A 17,810-nucleotide genomic window follows, 5' to 3' on the forward strand; every position below is an offset into this window, starting at 1 on the left:
CCATCAGTGAAGGGCCCGCAGCTTTAAGCCAGAGCCCAACCCAGGCCCACCAGAAAATGCTTTACACAGCCCGGGCTTTCCGGTGGCCCGGGCCCATGCAGTGCTCTAGTATTGGATGTCCTATTTACCATCAGGCAATCCCACTGCATATATCTAGTTTTTTTTTTTTTTCCATCAAGCCATATCTCACAGTTCATGTACCATTATTTCTTTTGCTATTTGCTATTCAGAGTTATTTTCAGACATCATTTCAGCTGTTCCATCTAGTTCCAGTCATTAAAGGAGTACCGACACAAAAATTTTCAATCTTGTTTTTTCTGCTGCAATAAGTAGCTAATGACCCAGTAATCACGGCACGGAACATTATTTGCTTCAAGTTTCAGTTTCAGAGAGCAACAAGATGGGCCAAAGAAGGAATGTAAACACAGCTGGGCACGTGGTCATACAAAACTGTGACATACACAAGCCAGCGTGCTCACCGATGCGCGAGCTTTGTGTTGCTAGTTCGTCTACTGCACTACCACGCGCTTTGTAATGTCCTCGCCATCATCGTCGTCCTCGTTTTCGTCCTTCAGTGGCAACTATTTCCTGCAGGCGGGACTCGCCGCCATATTAGACATGGCCAACCGCTTTTGGTTGGATCCACTACAAAGCAGCGACTTGGAAAGTGCAGCCAGTGACAGCTATCAATATGCGTAACGCACTGCTACAAGTAGTACCAACCATTCATTGAGGGTGCTTTGAGAATGAAGCATATTTCGAAGCAGGACACAAGGTGGGGTAAAAGTCGGCACAGCATCAGGCTTGGGGATACGTAGTCTTGGTGGAAGATCATCGGACTGCTCTAAGCTCGGTGGGGTTTGTTTATACCAGGCACGCTCGAGATGAAACAAGCAAATTTGGCTGCTCTCCAACGGGGTCTATTCTAAGCGTCCAGCGGCGCGCACGAACTCGGACCACTTCTACCACTCATCAATGCTGACAGTAGCGAACAAGCAAGCCAGGCAAGCTGGCGATTGCTGAAAAACGGTATAGGCCTAGCTCACTGGCCGTCGGATCCAAGGCCGACAGCCCTTGCGATCTGTCCGCAGCTCGTAATAAAGCACCTACATTTGTCAACACAATCAACATCTGCACATTTACGTCGCTTATAAGTGACAATACAGTTAGTTTTCCCAACGCTGTTGGTAGCAATGAGAAAACACGTAAGCCAGGAGAGCCGCTTCACAGAGACGATTGCAGCGGCGGCTGCGCTGACCGCTTTGAGAGTCAAAATCATGCTAATTTACTATTTCGCGCAAGGTTTTACGATACGCACATTTTCGAGGTCACTTTATTCCCGCGTTATTTCGTGTCGGAAACAAATTTTAGCTGATTTTTTGTGCTGCCTTCAGTGGCAAAGGAAAAAAAAAACACCGGGGCTATCGGAGCAGCGAGAAACATGCTCACAGGGCCCGCCCCGACGGCAGCACAAACTCGTGACGCAGCGTTTTCTCGGTTGTTTACATTCCTTCCTTGATGTCGATGTTGCAAGGTGCTACATTTTGTGGTTGGCTGCGCGCACACGTACTTTAAAATTGATTTCAAATATGTTCTAAGCTATATTTGCCGTTTATAATTAGCAGACGATGTGTGTGTGCCCACATAAGTCGATCTCGCAGCTAACTCAACTTCGAATTTTTGTCAGTACTCCTTTAAAAAAGATTTTGAAGCACACAGGAAAAACTACTTGCCTTGTTTTCCAGGAGGGCAATCATGACATAAGCTGTCAATGCAGGTCCACTCCCAGCACCACTCTAGAAAGAAAAGGAGTTCAAGCAAAATTATTTGGCCTAGCACAGCAGCATTGGAAGTGCACACCTGACTTGCACCAGTCAAGGCTTGCAGCACTGCACTAATTCACAAGCTATTTGAATTTATGTAAAAGATGTCCCCTCCACATGAATCGCCAAGTTCACTTTAAGCACATACCTGCATTGGTTTGTAGATAATCTCTCCAGGTTCGTTAAATGAGCCGTCGCCCTGCTGGCGTGCCACGAGCCAAGCAGTGGCGTTTTCAAGTACTTTGGGGTCAATAACTGTGTATGGTGAAGCCTGAGCGAAACTCTTGAGCACAAATGCTGTCAACCATGTGCTGCCATTCTTGTCTGTGTTGCCAAAAGCACTGAACGAATTGTCATCACGCTTGTATGTCAGCTCTCGTTGATAGCCTATAATGATCAAAGAAAGAAATGGCAACAAATCGATGGGCACAAATCTTAAGAAGGAATGACAGTACTAATACAGCCTGAAAGACGAACTTTAATAAGATCACACACAGAATGCTTTGTCTCCAGTACCCTCCTATATCAACAAAGCCAGAACAAGGATATCCAATGACACTGCATTCTACAGGAACCAAAGACTCAACAAGTTACGAGAACTAGCCCTGTATCAGAATACAAGCCCTAAATAACAACAGGCTTCAATATCCATGACATACCAGCCTGAAAAAGAATTCATGATGATCCTTAGCAGTCATAACCCAATGAACCATTTATGCCTCATAGATGTCCATAGAACACGTTTTAGACATTGCACACATCCTATAAATATCTATATTTCTCCAAACAACGTTACAAATACATACTATGAATAATCTAAATGCCATCCAGATCACGTTACTGTAACGTTGAAAGGATGTCACAGCTGGACATAAGTGACCTCTAATAGATGTTCCTTTTAGGGATACAGGAGGTTCATAAACATCTAATGGATCTTTCCTGTTCACGCTATAATGACCTGCATACCTGCAAGTGCCACAGCAGATATTCTATCAAATACAAATTAAATGCAAACAGCAGAGCATGTGGCCAAAGCAAAACTGAACACGCGGTGTGCGGCATCGGCCAGCCATCATTGTACACCTGCACTTGCATGTGGTTTCGACGCGGAATACAGGGCTGCTTGTCCTAGTGCGATTACGTCACCTGTATTTTGTTTGAATCTTGTGTTCTCACCCTGCCATTGCAATGCCATTCCTATCTGATTACTGTTAAGGTGGCTAGCACTGCTGTTGTTCCTCCAGTGCAATACATTTTTGGTGCTATTCAACTTACGATTAGACACTGGCAGCTTTGACGGTGGTAACAAAAGCAAAGCAACAGACGTTAGAAAACTGGGTGCATGCCAGCTATATCATGCTACAGATGCGGCGATGGCGCTAGACACCATAAGAGTGTACTGCCATGTGGGAATGGCACTGCTGTGGAGAGATGAGAAAACAATTTTCGGACAAAACAAGGGTGACGTTTATCGTAGTATGGTGAGCAGCACTGCACTATGCGCAACAACAACATGCTCATGCACATGCACTTAGAGTGGCAGACGACATGCACTGTACCTTCAGTTATGCTTTGGCCACACGCTCTGTTGTTCACATTTCATTTGTCCTTGATGGTACATCTGCTGAGGCACACTAATGCCACAGTTACCACCATTGTTGGCAAGTAGCTGGTAACCTTATTTAACATGTTTTATTAACAAGTATATGCGTAAATGTCAAAATATAAATGCAACACTCTTGAGGTATCTTTCTTATTAGGGCAAAATCCTTAAATGGCTCATGGGTAGAAAAATCCAATGACTGGCGTTATGGCACCAAAATGGCACCAAAATTGGGTTTCAAAGCCTCAACCTATGGCGTTAAATAGGGTGAAGTGAATTAAGCCACACTTCATTTGCATAGTTAATTAGGGCACTCTAACCCACGACCTTTGGTGGGAGCCAAACCCACTTGGAGATATGGGCAAACCAGCCATATCTCGAAGTAGGATTCCAATTGACATCATGAAGGTCGAGAGTGGAATCAACGACCTTTGGTGGGAGTCGGACCCTCGTCTTTTGGTGGAAGCCAAACACAAGCCCTTTGGTGTTAATTAAGGCAAAGTTAAGGCACTTGAACCCACAACCCAACATGGAGATATGGGCAAAGCGGCCGTATCAATTTACCTGGTGAAGGTCAAGAGGCGAACCCACTATAATCAGCTTAATTAAGGTGAAGTTGGTTAATATAGAGTTAATAAAGTCATTCAAACCCACATTTAATTTTAATTAGGGAAAGTTAACAAAGACATAGTTAATTAAGATATAGTTAATTATGACACTCCAACCCTTGACCTTTGGGAGTCGAACTCACTACATTTAGTGTTAAGGTGAAGTGAACCCACGACCGTCTGCGTTAATTAGGACAAGCTTAATTAAGGCACAGGTAATTAGAGTGGCCTGTTGGGCTAGTTGGTACATGGTTATGCTAGGAGAATGTCAGCAAACTTGAATATGGGAAAAAATTGAGAGGGAAACAGACAAAGCAACAGGAAGGTGGCTTGACTAATAACTGAAGTTTATTGATAAAAACGACGTCCTCCAAAACCGTACTAAATATGTGAAGGGCACAACAGATCATATACACGATAATCACTTCAACTACTCATACTAATGAATGATCAAAAGGGTATGGTCTGCATGCCGCTGCTTCTGGAGCCACGAGATTCAATACAGAAAGCCAGTACTTTCTAGCTATCTTTAAAATTATGTACTAAAAGAAAATCCACACAAGCAGAATCTCAAGATGGAATGTCCATCTTGATAAGCAACTTGGTCAGGCAGCTTTTCACACCACAAAAGTGCCAAAAACATAATGCTGCTAGAGACTACGAGATAAGCATTGCAAATGAGAAATATTTCCGACACATGAAGAGGTGCGCTAGAAACCAAGCAATACAAACATGTCTGAAAGTGAAGTACCAAAACATTACCCTAAGGACATTTCCATAAGCGCTCCACAAGGTGAAAAATTGTGCCACATATAGCGGTCAGAAGCACAGCTCGAAATTTCAGTAAGCAACTGTACAGTTTTGCCTAGTATATACGTGCTTGGGTCACGGTCAACCTAACAAAAGTCGAAAAGACGCACCAATGAAGCACACTTGGCGATGTGAAGTCTAAGATATTACTAGTTCAAGCTTGTTTTTTCTTTATAATCTGTTCAAATATATCAGCAAGTTAAAGATTACATATTTTTAAATTTACTAATCGATATAATTGAAAAAGAAAGCATTTATGCACGAGAAAAAAAAAATGGCGTAACCGAAAGTTTTAGCTTATAATGCACGGTGTCCAGCAGTGTGTGCAGAGGTCATGCAAAATTGCTACTGATCACTACGTTACAAAAAATAAATGCGGTCATAACTGAAATCCTGGGCTTTAATACATCAACTTGAATCTTTTTTCAAGATGAATACATGGATATTTCGCAATTCAGGAACCCATTCTTCCTCTCGTAAGATATCGAACATGCGTATGATGGGGAAAAGCAAAGTAAATGCCTGGCCACAGTGCTGGAACAGACAATAGCGCGATTTTTCCTTCCCCAGGAGCTCATTGTTAGGCATTAGAGACAATTTGCTTGTATTTTTGCGGCATGGTGCGTTCATCTAGTCACAATGCGCAATTAATGCGTGGAAGCTTTGGATGTACAAGAGATGTTCAAATCACAAGGCCATTCGACATCCTTTGGGTGACCCTTGACTGCCATGTACTAGTGGAACATATTATAGATGTGAACTAGACGTCATTAAATGTGTTGGATATTTGGTCTTTTGTGGTGCACCCTGAATATTTATGGTTTGCTGGAAAGGAAATAGACATTCCAGGATGAACAATTCAGGAAAAGAGAAGTTTGGCCTCCCTTATTTTTCTAGTAATAAGATCTTTTCTTCTGCCAGAAAAATGAAAAATACTTTAGCAGGCAATTGATTTAGCAATTATAGGATTTGATAGAAACTGATTTATAATTTTATCGAGACTACACCAAGTGACCAGGACAGCGGAGAAAATTGGTGCAAAAGTTAGCACTGCACTTCTTAATATTACAATCTGTCATGGGAGTAGCAGTTATACGACATTTTAAACCTCTTTTTTTTATCAATGGGAGCAGAAAGAAATATGGTGTCCTGTAATAGGATTGTCATTAGGCATGACAACATACCTTGGTGCAGATGAAGGAGCATTTAATTTTTAATGCCATACAGTACAATACAGTGCCATATTGTACAGTAGACTCCCTCTGAGACTAGCACAGAGGGAGCTTGGCAATAGATTCACAGAACTGCACTGAAGGCCACTCAGTTCATGAGAATTATAGAAAGACCCCTGAACTGTTCAGCTTATGATTTATATGGAGTCAGTCACAAAAGCTCCAAGCTGTAGCTGGAAATGCTAATGTTCTGTCGAGCAATTCAGACCCCAGGGAGAGAGTGCAAATCTCACTGAAGATACCAGTGGACCATTAGCTATCAAGCATGGTTGTTAATACTGCCAACTACCAATTGACATTTCTCTTTGCCCCAGTGTTTGGCCCTCCTAACTACCAATTTGTGCTGTTTCTATCTTTAAATCATAACAGCAAATGGCATCAACCTCAAATTTTTGCCCAGTCGCATGTGAAAGCAACCACTTTTCTTGCACAACATCAGCTTTACACAGTCTTGCATACATGTGGGTGTAAAGAAGCTATGGAATTGAGCCAAGCATATAGGCACCCTGCACTGGCCAGAGGCCACTGCGACTCATTTATCCAACCAGTCTCACCAACACCAGTCGCTAGGGCTGCGAAAAAAAGTGAAACAACCTTCAAAGTGCCAAGAGATGTTTGCCTGAATGTTAAATGCTGAGGCTAGACCCAGACCTAGACCGAAACCCCAGACCAGATGCCGAAACCAAAGCCCCAACTTGATAATGCTTGTTCTGCTGCGTCTGAGCACAACCTTTGCCTTGCTATAGGCATTCTTAAGCATCATCGCAAATCTGAACCTCACCTCTCCAATTTTTCTTCTTGCTGGCTGTGTGTTCTCGCAATGTTGTAACCTGTGGAAAACTTCAGTGCAAGATGCCTATAACCACAGAATAAACAAACAAAAAAACACTAAGGACTGTAGTAGTGGGTGGCTCACTTGCTAGTTGAAATAAAGGGGAGACCTGCAGCCTAAATGTTGTCTCATAAGTGGCAGAGGTGTTCTCTGGTCCCTCTGGCCTCTAGAGCTTCCCCTGGAGTACTTCCTTGGAGCACCGCTCAGGTCATCACTAGTGTACATGTTATTCAACACTGCCTTGATCTTCTGCCACTATATTTGTAATATTCAGTCTTCACACACAAATAGACTCTAAATGGACTTGGAGCATGAAAATGACAAGCAGTCTCAAAATCGAGGAAAGGATTGTAAGCCTAGCGAAGATACCAGTGAGGCAGATATGGCACACACACACACACCTATTGCAGTGTGATGTAGAGTGAGGCTGTGAATGCAAGAAAAAAAGAATGCATTATCCCAATCTATAGTCATGTCATGGGTTCTATAGGCCCCCACGTCCCAAATTTCCTGGTAAAGCCTGTTATAAGGGAGTGAGGCTAAGCATAAAAGAGAATGCACTGCAACAATAAAAGGTCTGTATAATGCTTCCAAGGCTGCAATTCCACTTTCACTTCAGCCTTCATGTAAGAAATTCTCATTCGACATCCCTGCAGGCAGTGCCTTATTACGCTAAATGTGGCATCAGGTGACGCATAGTTCCAAAACAAAGAATACAAACAATTTTGAACTAGTTGATACAAATACAGCATTTCTGTATAGATTGTCCTGCATGATGCAAATAAAGTCCAATGGGGTTTTAACATGGGGGTGCAACAACGCCCTGCATGCACCTTACTTACAGCAAACTAAGCAATAAGGAGTAGGTACGGTTGTCAATGGAACTTTAACATGGGGGTGCAACAACGCCCTGAATGCACCTTACTTACAGCAAACTAAGCAATAAGGAGTAGGTACGTTTGTCTTACCATCCTCGAGGTTCCGTATTGCTTTGCCTCGAACAGCATCTGACAACCGATTGGCTCGGCTCAGATAGTCAAGAACAACAATGTTTGGCACAAAATCCAACATATTTTGTTCTCCACAGCCATGCGGCATCACCAGCAGCTGGTCCAAATTGTTCACGCTTGGGCCAAGGAGGTCACCTGCAGGTTCAATTTTGTATTCACTGCTGAGTGGAAGGAAACGCACATAAAATGGCAGGCATTTTATAATTTGTGCATAAAGATCTACACTGTGTATGCGCACAAGTAAATTTGCACGCAAGTAAATCCCGGACAAGGGCGAATTTTTTCTCAACTGCGAAGCTTTCTTTCCAAGAAACTCATATGCATTTCCTTTGAAGCTTCATGCTACAATCAGGTGGATGACAATTCTTCCTTTCGTGAACCTTCCTCCACGTTGCGGGATTCTGCAGAACTGATTGACCATATAAAGTATAATTGCACTTCTGAATTTATTCCTATATTTGATCTCAATAAGAAAGTTTCAAAATAACATTCCTAACAAAATCAAATAGCACCAGGTAAATCTCATTAATTCAAACCCGCTTAATTCAGTCAAGCTTCAGGTTTATTCAAACTGACACTGTGGTCCTGTCAAAATTCTGTGCATTTCAATGTGCAAAAATGCCAGATAATTCAAACGCGTATGTGTGTGCGGCAGTTATTCGAACATACTGTGCCGCCAACTGTGTTCTCAGGAGCGGGCCATTACGCGGTGGAGCCTCCAACCCAGCAGTGCGACCATGCACTGGCTGCCACTCCTGTCTCCTGTTGCAAGTGCCATATTTTGATGCATATAACACAGTTTGGCGTGTATAAGTCGGTGTGCAAGTTATACGCAAATTTTGCCTTGAGGTGCAGTTTCACAGCAGCAAATATTTTGCCTGGAAATGAAGCTTCATGGCAGCGTACACCACACTGCTGTGAAGCCACGCTTCTGGAACTCGTCCCTCGTGCCTTAGGTCAGTGCACAATGTGCTGCCTAATGCAGTGTTGCACACAAGTCCTCCATTCAATGAGCTTCATTTATTTTTTTTTAAATGTTGGACCTCTTTGAGTTTGAATTATCGAGATCTGACTGTATCTGCCAAAGCAAGAGCTACTTGCTTCACTACAAGTGCACTGTCATTTCCACATTTAGTGCTGCAGTTGCAGTAAATTTTTCATTTCAATGCATCATACTTTGATGTCAAGTTGTGAGCAACAAAAATGCCAATGATAGAGTGCTTTTTTTTGCACATTCTGAAGGTTATAGCACTTGTGCCGACTTGTTAAGGAAATGCAACATAAGGAGTGGGACATTCGAGCATCTCATAACCACAAAGAAAAAATACCTTAGGAGGCTGAACGGTTCACTTTTCCCACTTCCCAATAAGTAATGCAGATGAGCACATTCAGGTGCCACCTGTTTTGTAAGGCCCTAGACTTATGATAGCAGTAGAAGCAGACAGATTTATCGCCTGGGTTTGGTTTCACTAAGCCATGAATGAATCAAATTCATTCCAGTGAAAGAGCAAATGTTGTCACCTTAATACTTCATTAAAACTAAACAGATTTTTGACCTGTGTCATGCACCTTTACATTAATCCTGCACTCAATCACTTTATAGCCACAAATGACAACATGAGAGGATATCTGGTCAAGAAGTGCTGGAGGCAGACAATTTCGATTCAAGCCTTTTACAAAAAGATATACAATTTAAGATTAAGTTGCAGACATCACAAGAAAACAGCCTCATAGGAGTATAAGAGTGTGGTACAGTAGAACCCTCTTAATAGGTTTTTCATGGGACCCAGGGGTAGAACATGCTAGCTGGGGAACTTGTCACAGGAAAAGTGTCACATGGACAGAGATTCAGCATAGTTATAACCTAAAAAACATGCTAGTATCAAGGAACATATAAGCAAGGTTCTACTGTATTTACTACGCAACCCCCAGCCCTACCTTATTCTGTTGAAACAAGCAATGCAACAATTCTGTCCAATATGGCCTCATACGTAGTCTCATACGTTCAATATGGCCTCAACTATACAGATGGCACATTATAACCATGACCGCTGCTGCACCAATAAAGTCTTGATTACATGCAACCATACTTTCAAGAATGAGAAGGAAAAATGAGAGACGGAAAAATGAAGCCAAGGAAAGCAATTTCCCTTATGGTTTCCTAGGCTTCATTGTCTGTTGGCATGACATACCTCAAGAATGGCACGCAATAAAGAATAAAACATTTTATGAAAATCAAGGAAAGTGTCCTTGATATTTATTGCAAGCAAGGCTATGTGCAGAGATTCATAAAATTCTCTTTTGTGCAGCAATCACTATTTGTGCAACTAGATGACAATTTAAATTCTAGATATAATGACAGAATAACCCATTCTTTACCTTTTGTTTACCTTTGATAAATTTATGTTGGCTAGAAGTAAAATGTATAAGCTGTGCTTCAATCACTTCTCTGACCTTACAGGATCTAAACACACACCCATACAAGTGGCTCCCATAAACACTAAAGCCACTTGCCAATTGCAGAGATACTGATCCTCTCTGATCCAGGAACTGCATTCTTTGGAACAGGAATAGTGATGTTGGACACAGTGGGAGGAGCTGAAGGATTCCTTCTGTCAATTAGAATGGCCTTGTTGAAGTGCTGTTTTGAGCCTTCAGGCTGCAGCAGAATGGAGCGAACAGAATTCAAATAAAACTTCAGTCAGTGAACCTATGTCTCTCTAACAATCTGCACAATGTGTGCATTCTCACCATCAACAATATACTGTGCAGAAATAAATGTGACCCTACACTGCATTGGTGCTTTAACTTACAGCCGCTAGCCCTTATTGGGCCAAAACTGATTCCGTGGTACAAGCCTACCAATATTTGGTATTTGTTTATTATCTACTTATTTAATCACACATTACAGAACATACATAAGGCATTGAGGAACAGGAGGGATGGAGGGGATGATAAAAAACAACACATCAATATTGCACACTATAAACAGTTTACATAAAAATGTTAACAGAAGTACAATATATACAGTATTATGTAATAGAATAAAATATTACAGAACATATAAATACAATAAACACAGTAAGATTTCTAGATAAGAAAAAAATTCACTTTGCCAGGAATATAGAATATTTGCAAAAATATTTGAACACCAAGAAGGCAAAAAATGTATCCGGCAAGCACAAGGTGCACACCACATCTTAAAGGGGTCCTGAACCACCTCTAGGGCTTGGTGAAATAACATAGTCCACGGGTAGCATATTGTGAACATCTCAGCCAAGTTCTGCTGTTGTACGCAGTCTGTGGAGCTCGCAAGCGGAGCGCAAAGTCACCTTTTTCTCAAACGCCCTCGTTTCAAAAACCCCATGATCCTCGTTTTTTTCTGTGTGCTTTATTTAGTCATAAAGCACACTCCAATACGCAGCTGCTATTGGTCGCTGCACTCGGCTACACCGCGGCCGCCACGAGATGCCGCCACGAGTCCAGTGACTAAGCGCACTGCGGCTCTCTGAGGACAGCCATGTTTGGCTTACGTTTAGCGCGGCATAGGCACCAAATCGAAAATTTGAACTGCGCGCCACGGTGATGCCACCGCGGTAGCCTTTGCAGTGCAAGGCATTGGAGGAGGAAGGGGAGCACAGCTGACGCCGTGTTTGATTGCCGATAACTCCGCTTCTGCTGAACGCGAAGTACTTTTTGCGGCAAAGTGGTTCTGAAATAGCCTATCTTCACTTCAAATGTCTTTCTCCACTTCGATAAAAAGTGCTTCAGGGCCCCTTTAACAATACCTACCTGCCTTAGTTACAGCCAAGAAATACTCAAGTCAATCATAACATTTGGGTTACCCATGCAGTATCAAGTACCATCTCTGGTTTCAAAGCACTCATGTATAAAGTGCCCCTCATTAAAATGGCACATCAACTACAATACTTTCCCAAAACCAACATTACTGGTAGGTCGCACAATAGCTAATTCAGCTATGGTAACACAAAGTGTAGCCTTTTTTTATCTTTAACAGGAGACTTTGCTTTCACTGTCTCTTCAAACCTGCTTCCCACCAATCCTATTTTCTTTCAGAGACACAGACCACCATGACCATTCAGCAGAAGACACTCCACTATTATAAAACTTCTTTTGTTCGATTTGCTTTTGTTATTGACGCTTTAAAAAAGCACGGCAGTATCACAGGTAAAAAAAACTAATGCAGTAAAGATTATATAAAAGCCAGGATGATTCTGTAGAGAAATGTTTGCCTGCCTTGCTAGTCATTTCAAGTGCCAAAGGCTGTACCAAGCATTTACCTTCACAAGGAGTTTCTTCAGTATGGCATCACCAGCCAGACTTGAAGTAGCTGACACTCGAATGTCAATGTAGCCCAGCTTAAGAGGTGTGATCAGAAAAGACACAGGTACACCATCCCGAGCTGGTACCTGAGAAGTGCCAGTGAAAGTTATCAGGACCACTGCACAACTTGTTCAGGAAACAAGTTAGCCAAGTGCAAAAACTGTGCTAAGTGATAAAACACATACACAGACAGAGCAGGCCCAGCAGCAATACCATAAAATTTGAGCAAGGCAGCTTACTAATAATTTTCCCAATGGTGCAAGTAATGCCCACATAGATGCATTAAATCATTGCAACCACAGACACAGAACAATACTGTTGCTGTGTAGTGATGGTGAAGCCAGAACCACTAACCAGAAAGAATGAATAAGAATTCAAACTTTTAATGGGTGAACCAGTGTCCTAAAAACAAAGCAGCACTTAAGTGACAACTCTAGCAGTCTTCAAGCCTAATATTGCAGGTCAATTTCTACCCATATGTGCCACCATACATTCCAGATTGCTGGTGCTCATGTCGATTTAAAATTGCAAAACAATATTCATGTTGCTCATACAATGATTAGATGTGCCTATTTCGCCATAAAATTGAGAAAACCGTTCAAGAAATTTTGGATACAGCAATAACATGATAACACAATTCAGTGAAAACCAGTCGGGGACAAAAAGTAAACGTGTGGCAATGTCAAGCATGGAAAAGCTTGGAAGAAAGCAAACTGCATAAGTATAACAACATAACAGTAAGCTGAAATGTACCAGCCTTTCTTTATGCATGCTTTTTTATACAACTTTTGCTCTTTGAAAGCACAATTTTTACACTCTCTTTTTGCTGTGTCTAGTTAATGTTTCATGCTGCTTCAAGAATACATGTAAAAATCAACTAATCAAACAGGCTTTCAAAAGCTCTCATGAGAAGTGTACACCTGGAGATGTACAACACGATATCAGCAAAACAGCCCCAAACAGGCACTTACTGTAACTTTCTTGGAACGTCTGTCCTTTCCTTCTTCCCCTGTGACATCATTTGACAATGAACTGAAGATGAACTCTCCACGTCGATTTTCTAATGTCACTTCCGCCTAAAATGCATGTGCCAAGAGAAAGTCGGAAATTGCCAGCTGAGCAATGCATGCAAGACCGCCAAAGAAAAAGAAAAAAAACACGCAATAATAATTTATTTTAAGTAATAACATTGTGGGCTACAAAGCACAAAGCTCACCTCAACCGGCTTGCTGTTGTAATTGAAAACTACGCACTGGATTGCCACAGACTCTCCACGAAGTACCGAGTATGGCAAACTGGCAGTGACAAAAAATGGCCGGAAGACAGTCACCTAGCATATAAAACATACACATTATCACAAAAATAGAACATAAATGCGCTTCAAGGAACAGCAAATTCTAGCACACAATTTCAGGCAACAATAATAAATCTTGAACTAGTACAATGCACCGAGTACAAGAAATCTTGAATAGTTCATTTCAATAGTTACGTGGATGGGCTTCCATGCCATAATGCTTCTCTATCTTTCTACAGCCATTTGCTTCTTCCATAACAGTTCTTCTCACTCGCATTCAACAGATGCAATAAAGTGCCATGCACCCTCAACCTACATTTTTATGAAAATGCCAGCAGATGTTTAACAGCAAAACTGAGGAAGTAATGGCCTCACATAATGCACACCAATGATAGAATAAAAAGTACAGTACAAGGAAATTAACTCAGAACTCACCTGCATATGGTGCGTGCTGTACATTTATTAAATCTTTATGCAATCACACCACCTAAGTATTAAACTACATACAACAGCAATTCTTTAAATACTACTCATTGCAAAATAGTGACAGAATATAACATCTTACTTTTGCTTGAGAGGGTGCAATACCAAGGCCAGTGAGGGAATCTAGCGCAAATGCGCTGATTACCCAAGATGTAATGGTGTCAGGAACAGTACTTGAAATGACAGCCCTACCATCAGGACTGTGATAAGAACAAGAACAGGTTGTGATAATTAGGGATGTTTAAAGGACATCACAAATACATTTTATGATACAGCCCACAACAGTAAATTCATTTCATTGTTGTCTTGAACACGATTTCCTTTCAGTACTCAAGCAAGACAATTTCAAGGAGAACCGAAAATACAATTCAAGACATAAGTTGCCAGAGCTGAAACGAAAGCGTGTATGTATTTCACATGCACATAAGTTTAAGCATCTAGCACAAGCAACACAAAACTTCAAGGCGCACATAAAAGGCCATTTTTGCTGACCAAATTTTTATTATTGAACTTTTGTGTTGCACAGTGTACTTATTTCTATGTCAGGTTTCTAGAATGAAAATTACAAGCAAAAGTAAGTTCGGTGTTCAGACAACATTGCAGACTACACAAGACTCTGCAAGGAAGCCTCCGTGCCGTTACCAATGTGAATTGCAACCATGATGACCACTGCACTGACCATAGTACACTGAAAGGTCTAAATACTACACACCACAAAGTGCTTTAAAAATATCAACAAATGCAGCATCATTGCACACTTTTCAAGTATCATCCTTAATTCAACACCTACTTTCACCTGCACATTGAACAGGAAACATCCAAATTCCCGATGACGTCAGTTGCATCCCAATACACAAAAACCTCAAACCCACTGCACCCAGGAACTACCTCTACAACAGCATACAGTCAATGCAAGCCCGGTAGTGCACCAGAAAACAATGACGAAAATGGCAGCATCCACCCAAGGCGAAAGATGCAATGCAAGCTGGGTTTGCGAATACCTGGCAGTGGCATTGGTCCAAAGCCAAGTTTCAGGGTACTGCTGACGTAGCCTAATGCGACCAGGCACCTGAGGTGGTGCTTCAGGGAGCCCAGCCGGTGGAAGGACGGGATTGGTCAAGACATCAGTGTCTAGACGAATCACTTGCTTCCTCGCATAGACTGTCCGGAGTGTCCAGAGGGAGCAAATGGAAGGACGGACAAGGGCATGCAAAAGAGGTAGAAAAAAAGAGGAAAGACGAGAGAACAAGAGGGAAAACAGAGACACTGAGTAAGCATCCTACCCAAAAAAGAAAATGAGAAAGAAAACCACGAAGCCCTATGACCTGGCACACTGTCTATTCTTAAACAAGCCAAAAAAATGTTATCAGCCTTGTGAACACAAATTGCAGATTTTTTTCCTTTTATTTATGGAAACAAGATGCTTCCAGAGCATCTTTCAGTGGAGCGCTTGATAATTGCCTACTAGATGTAAACTTTGCAAATAGAAGTTATAAACATCCTGGCTTCATATACTAACTGCACTTTCAAATAGCATAGGAAATGAAATCCAGTGATGGATCACTTTATAATAATGTTTGCAATACTTGACTATTGGCCAGAAAAATATAGCAACCAATATAGGCAACCCATATTAAGCTGAATATATTTTCCCGCAAGTGCTGCTTCCCCATGAGAGAATTTTTTAAAATTTGGTTTGTTGTTTGTAAAGTCTAAGCAATGCTCCTCCTTTGCTCCGACAAATACAGTGACGACTCCATAGACAGCTAGTGCAGTTAAACCTCGCTATAACAAAGTGTAAAAGGTCGGCACTTCATTACATCATAATTTTGTTACGACAAAGTAACATACATTTAGGGTTCAGTGTTCCAGATTTTTACTTTCCCACAAATCTGCTTACTTCGTAGGTTTATTTTTTTTTTTTTACACCCAGAGATTTTTTTCTTGGTGGGTCATTTTTTACGCCGTACTAATCTTTTTGATTCGTTGAATATATGGTTCACTAAGTTTGTCGAAACAGAAATTTGCTGCATGACCACGGGTCATACATTCAACACTGTAGCTACATCCAATACACAGAATAACAAAGTTTTCGGGAAGCCTAGCAAAGGCACAATGCCATACGGCAATGTGACTGTGTGGTAATAAGAGTGAGTGCATTCAATATTCAAACACAAATAGAAATGACTATTTGTAACATTATGTGGGTACAGAGCTCCAACGAATAATTAATAAAATATGACTAGGTAGATACAACCTCACGTCGGCATCAGTGAACTTGCCCAGTTCATCCACCACAGTGGTTGCAGCATGAAGACTGCAAGGACACTGACTCTGCATACCCCCTTCCTGCTTCTCATTTTTGTAGCAGCAGCAAGTGAAACAGCCGCTAATAATAAAGAAAAAAAGATTCTTTGGCCGGCAGGCCGACACGCTGCCTTGAAATTATCTGGCATCCTGCATCGAAGTGCTTGTAGGCCCGCAGCTGCACATGATCGCTGTCTCAACTCGCCGATAAATTTACTTTCACCAACTCTTTTCCATTTAGAGCAATTTCTAGAACAAAAATCCTGCATACCTTTGTCAGTTTAAACTGAAAACACTGAATGCTTGCTGCATATATCTTGCACAAGGATTGCACCCCATGTAAAGGTCACACCCCAAAATTTGGGCCTGCATAATTAAGGGGAAAAGTTATTACAGAAATTATCTGTACACAAGTTGCACCACTGCAGACAGCATACGCTGCGCTATCTGTGCACAGTAGTGCCGTGGTGCATAAAGGCAAACTGGCAAACTTCGGCTGTTTTCACAGTTGATAACATGTTGGTAGGAATCTCACAGACTTAAGCTTTGGTGCTATTCTGAAATTCATTTCCCACTGTCCCATGGCTTTTCCTGTCACGCTGACTATCTGTGCCTCTTTTCATAGACAGAACGTGGTGCTGCTCACAGTTCTTAGCACATGCGGGCAGAGAGTTTCTGCGCTTTGTGCAACGGGGTACAGTCAACAGCAAAAGTTTACAGGATGCGGTTTCCCCTTCAAATCTGAATTCTTGCACTGTTAAGGCATGACACTTCGCATTTAATGAATTACTGTGTAGGTGGCGAAGGCTACTACATGTTGGAACATTTAATTCAAAGCTGTGTGACCACGCTTCGTGAGAATTCAGCTTCTTGGAAGATCCTGCGTCCCGTAAGCTTTTGCAGTTGACTGTACATTTGTGCTATTCTGCACAGTAAGCTTACGTCACTCCTAGAGCGTACTAGAATATCAGTCCCTTCTGCAGTGTGTAAAACATAAGCGTATGTTATTGACAGCGTCATTCAGCTCATGTATCGTGTAAAACACTCAGTCGCTTTTAAATATTTTTGAATCGCATAACCTTATACATAGTGCAACATTTCAGGATGGTTTAACTTTAAGACCACTTACAGGTGCAGTGACACCGCATGGTGGATCGTCCTACTCTACAATTGCTTCTGCAGGTGAATGATAAAGGGAAGGTCGTTGGCTAAGCATTGGCAAAGTTCACATACCAGCATTCCACAAATTAGCCTGTTGCACTGTGCATGCACGTTCTCGAGTAATTTACATAGGCCACTTGCTGAAGGCACCACCTGCCGCAGTACATTATCCTGAACATTGTGCTTCGTACGTACCATACATGTTTACACAATGAGCATTCTTCACTTCCACACCACCTGTAACCTGCATTACCCTTTTGTCTGGGACAGGTCGCAGCAGCCAGGACAGGCCGGGTGCTATAG

The 17,810-nt window shown here is 41.8% G+C and overlaps 1 protein-coding gene across 5 annotated transcripts in view; it reads right to left on the reverse strand.

Moving 5' to 3' along the window:
* The window catches only part of LOC135911403 (CD109 antigen-like), a 130,056-nt gene that overhangs the window by 19,590 nt on the left and 92,656 nt on the right, over positions 1-17,810 (reverse strand). For 4 of the 5 annotated variants that reach the window (XM_065443675.1, XM_065443692.1, XM_065443682.1 and 1 more), the window contains 9 exons: positions 15,041-15,200; positions 14,122-14,239; positions 13,479-13,592; positions 13,234-13,338; positions 12,220-12,348; positions 10,433-10,577; positions 7,877-8,053; positions 1,972-2,210; positions 1,734-1,796 (listed from right to left, as the gene is read on the reverse strand). In XM_065443675.1, coding sequence (XP_065299747.1) covers positions 1,734-1,796; positions 1,972-2,210; positions 7,877-8,053; positions 10,433-10,577; positions 12,220-12,348; positions 13,234-13,338; positions 13,479-13,592; positions 14,122-14,239; positions 15,041-15,200 — 1,250 coding nt within the window. The remainder of the gene's footprint in view (positions 1-1,733; positions 1,797-1,971; positions 2,211-7,876; positions 8,054-10,432; positions 10,578-12,219; positions 12,349-13,233; positions 13,339-13,478; positions 13,593-14,121; positions 14,240-15,040; positions 15,201-17,810) is intronic. The other variant, XM_065443701.1, reaches the window with a different exon arrangement.

Source organism: Dermacentor albipictus, chromosome 1, assembly GCF_038994185.2.
Source record: "Dermacentor albipictus isolate Rhodes 1998 colony chromosome 1, USDA_Dalb.pri_finalv2, whole genome shotgun sequence".
Taxonomy (NCBI): Eukaryota; Metazoa; Arthropoda; class Arachnida; order Ixodida; family Ixodidae; genus Dermacentor; species Dermacentor albipictus.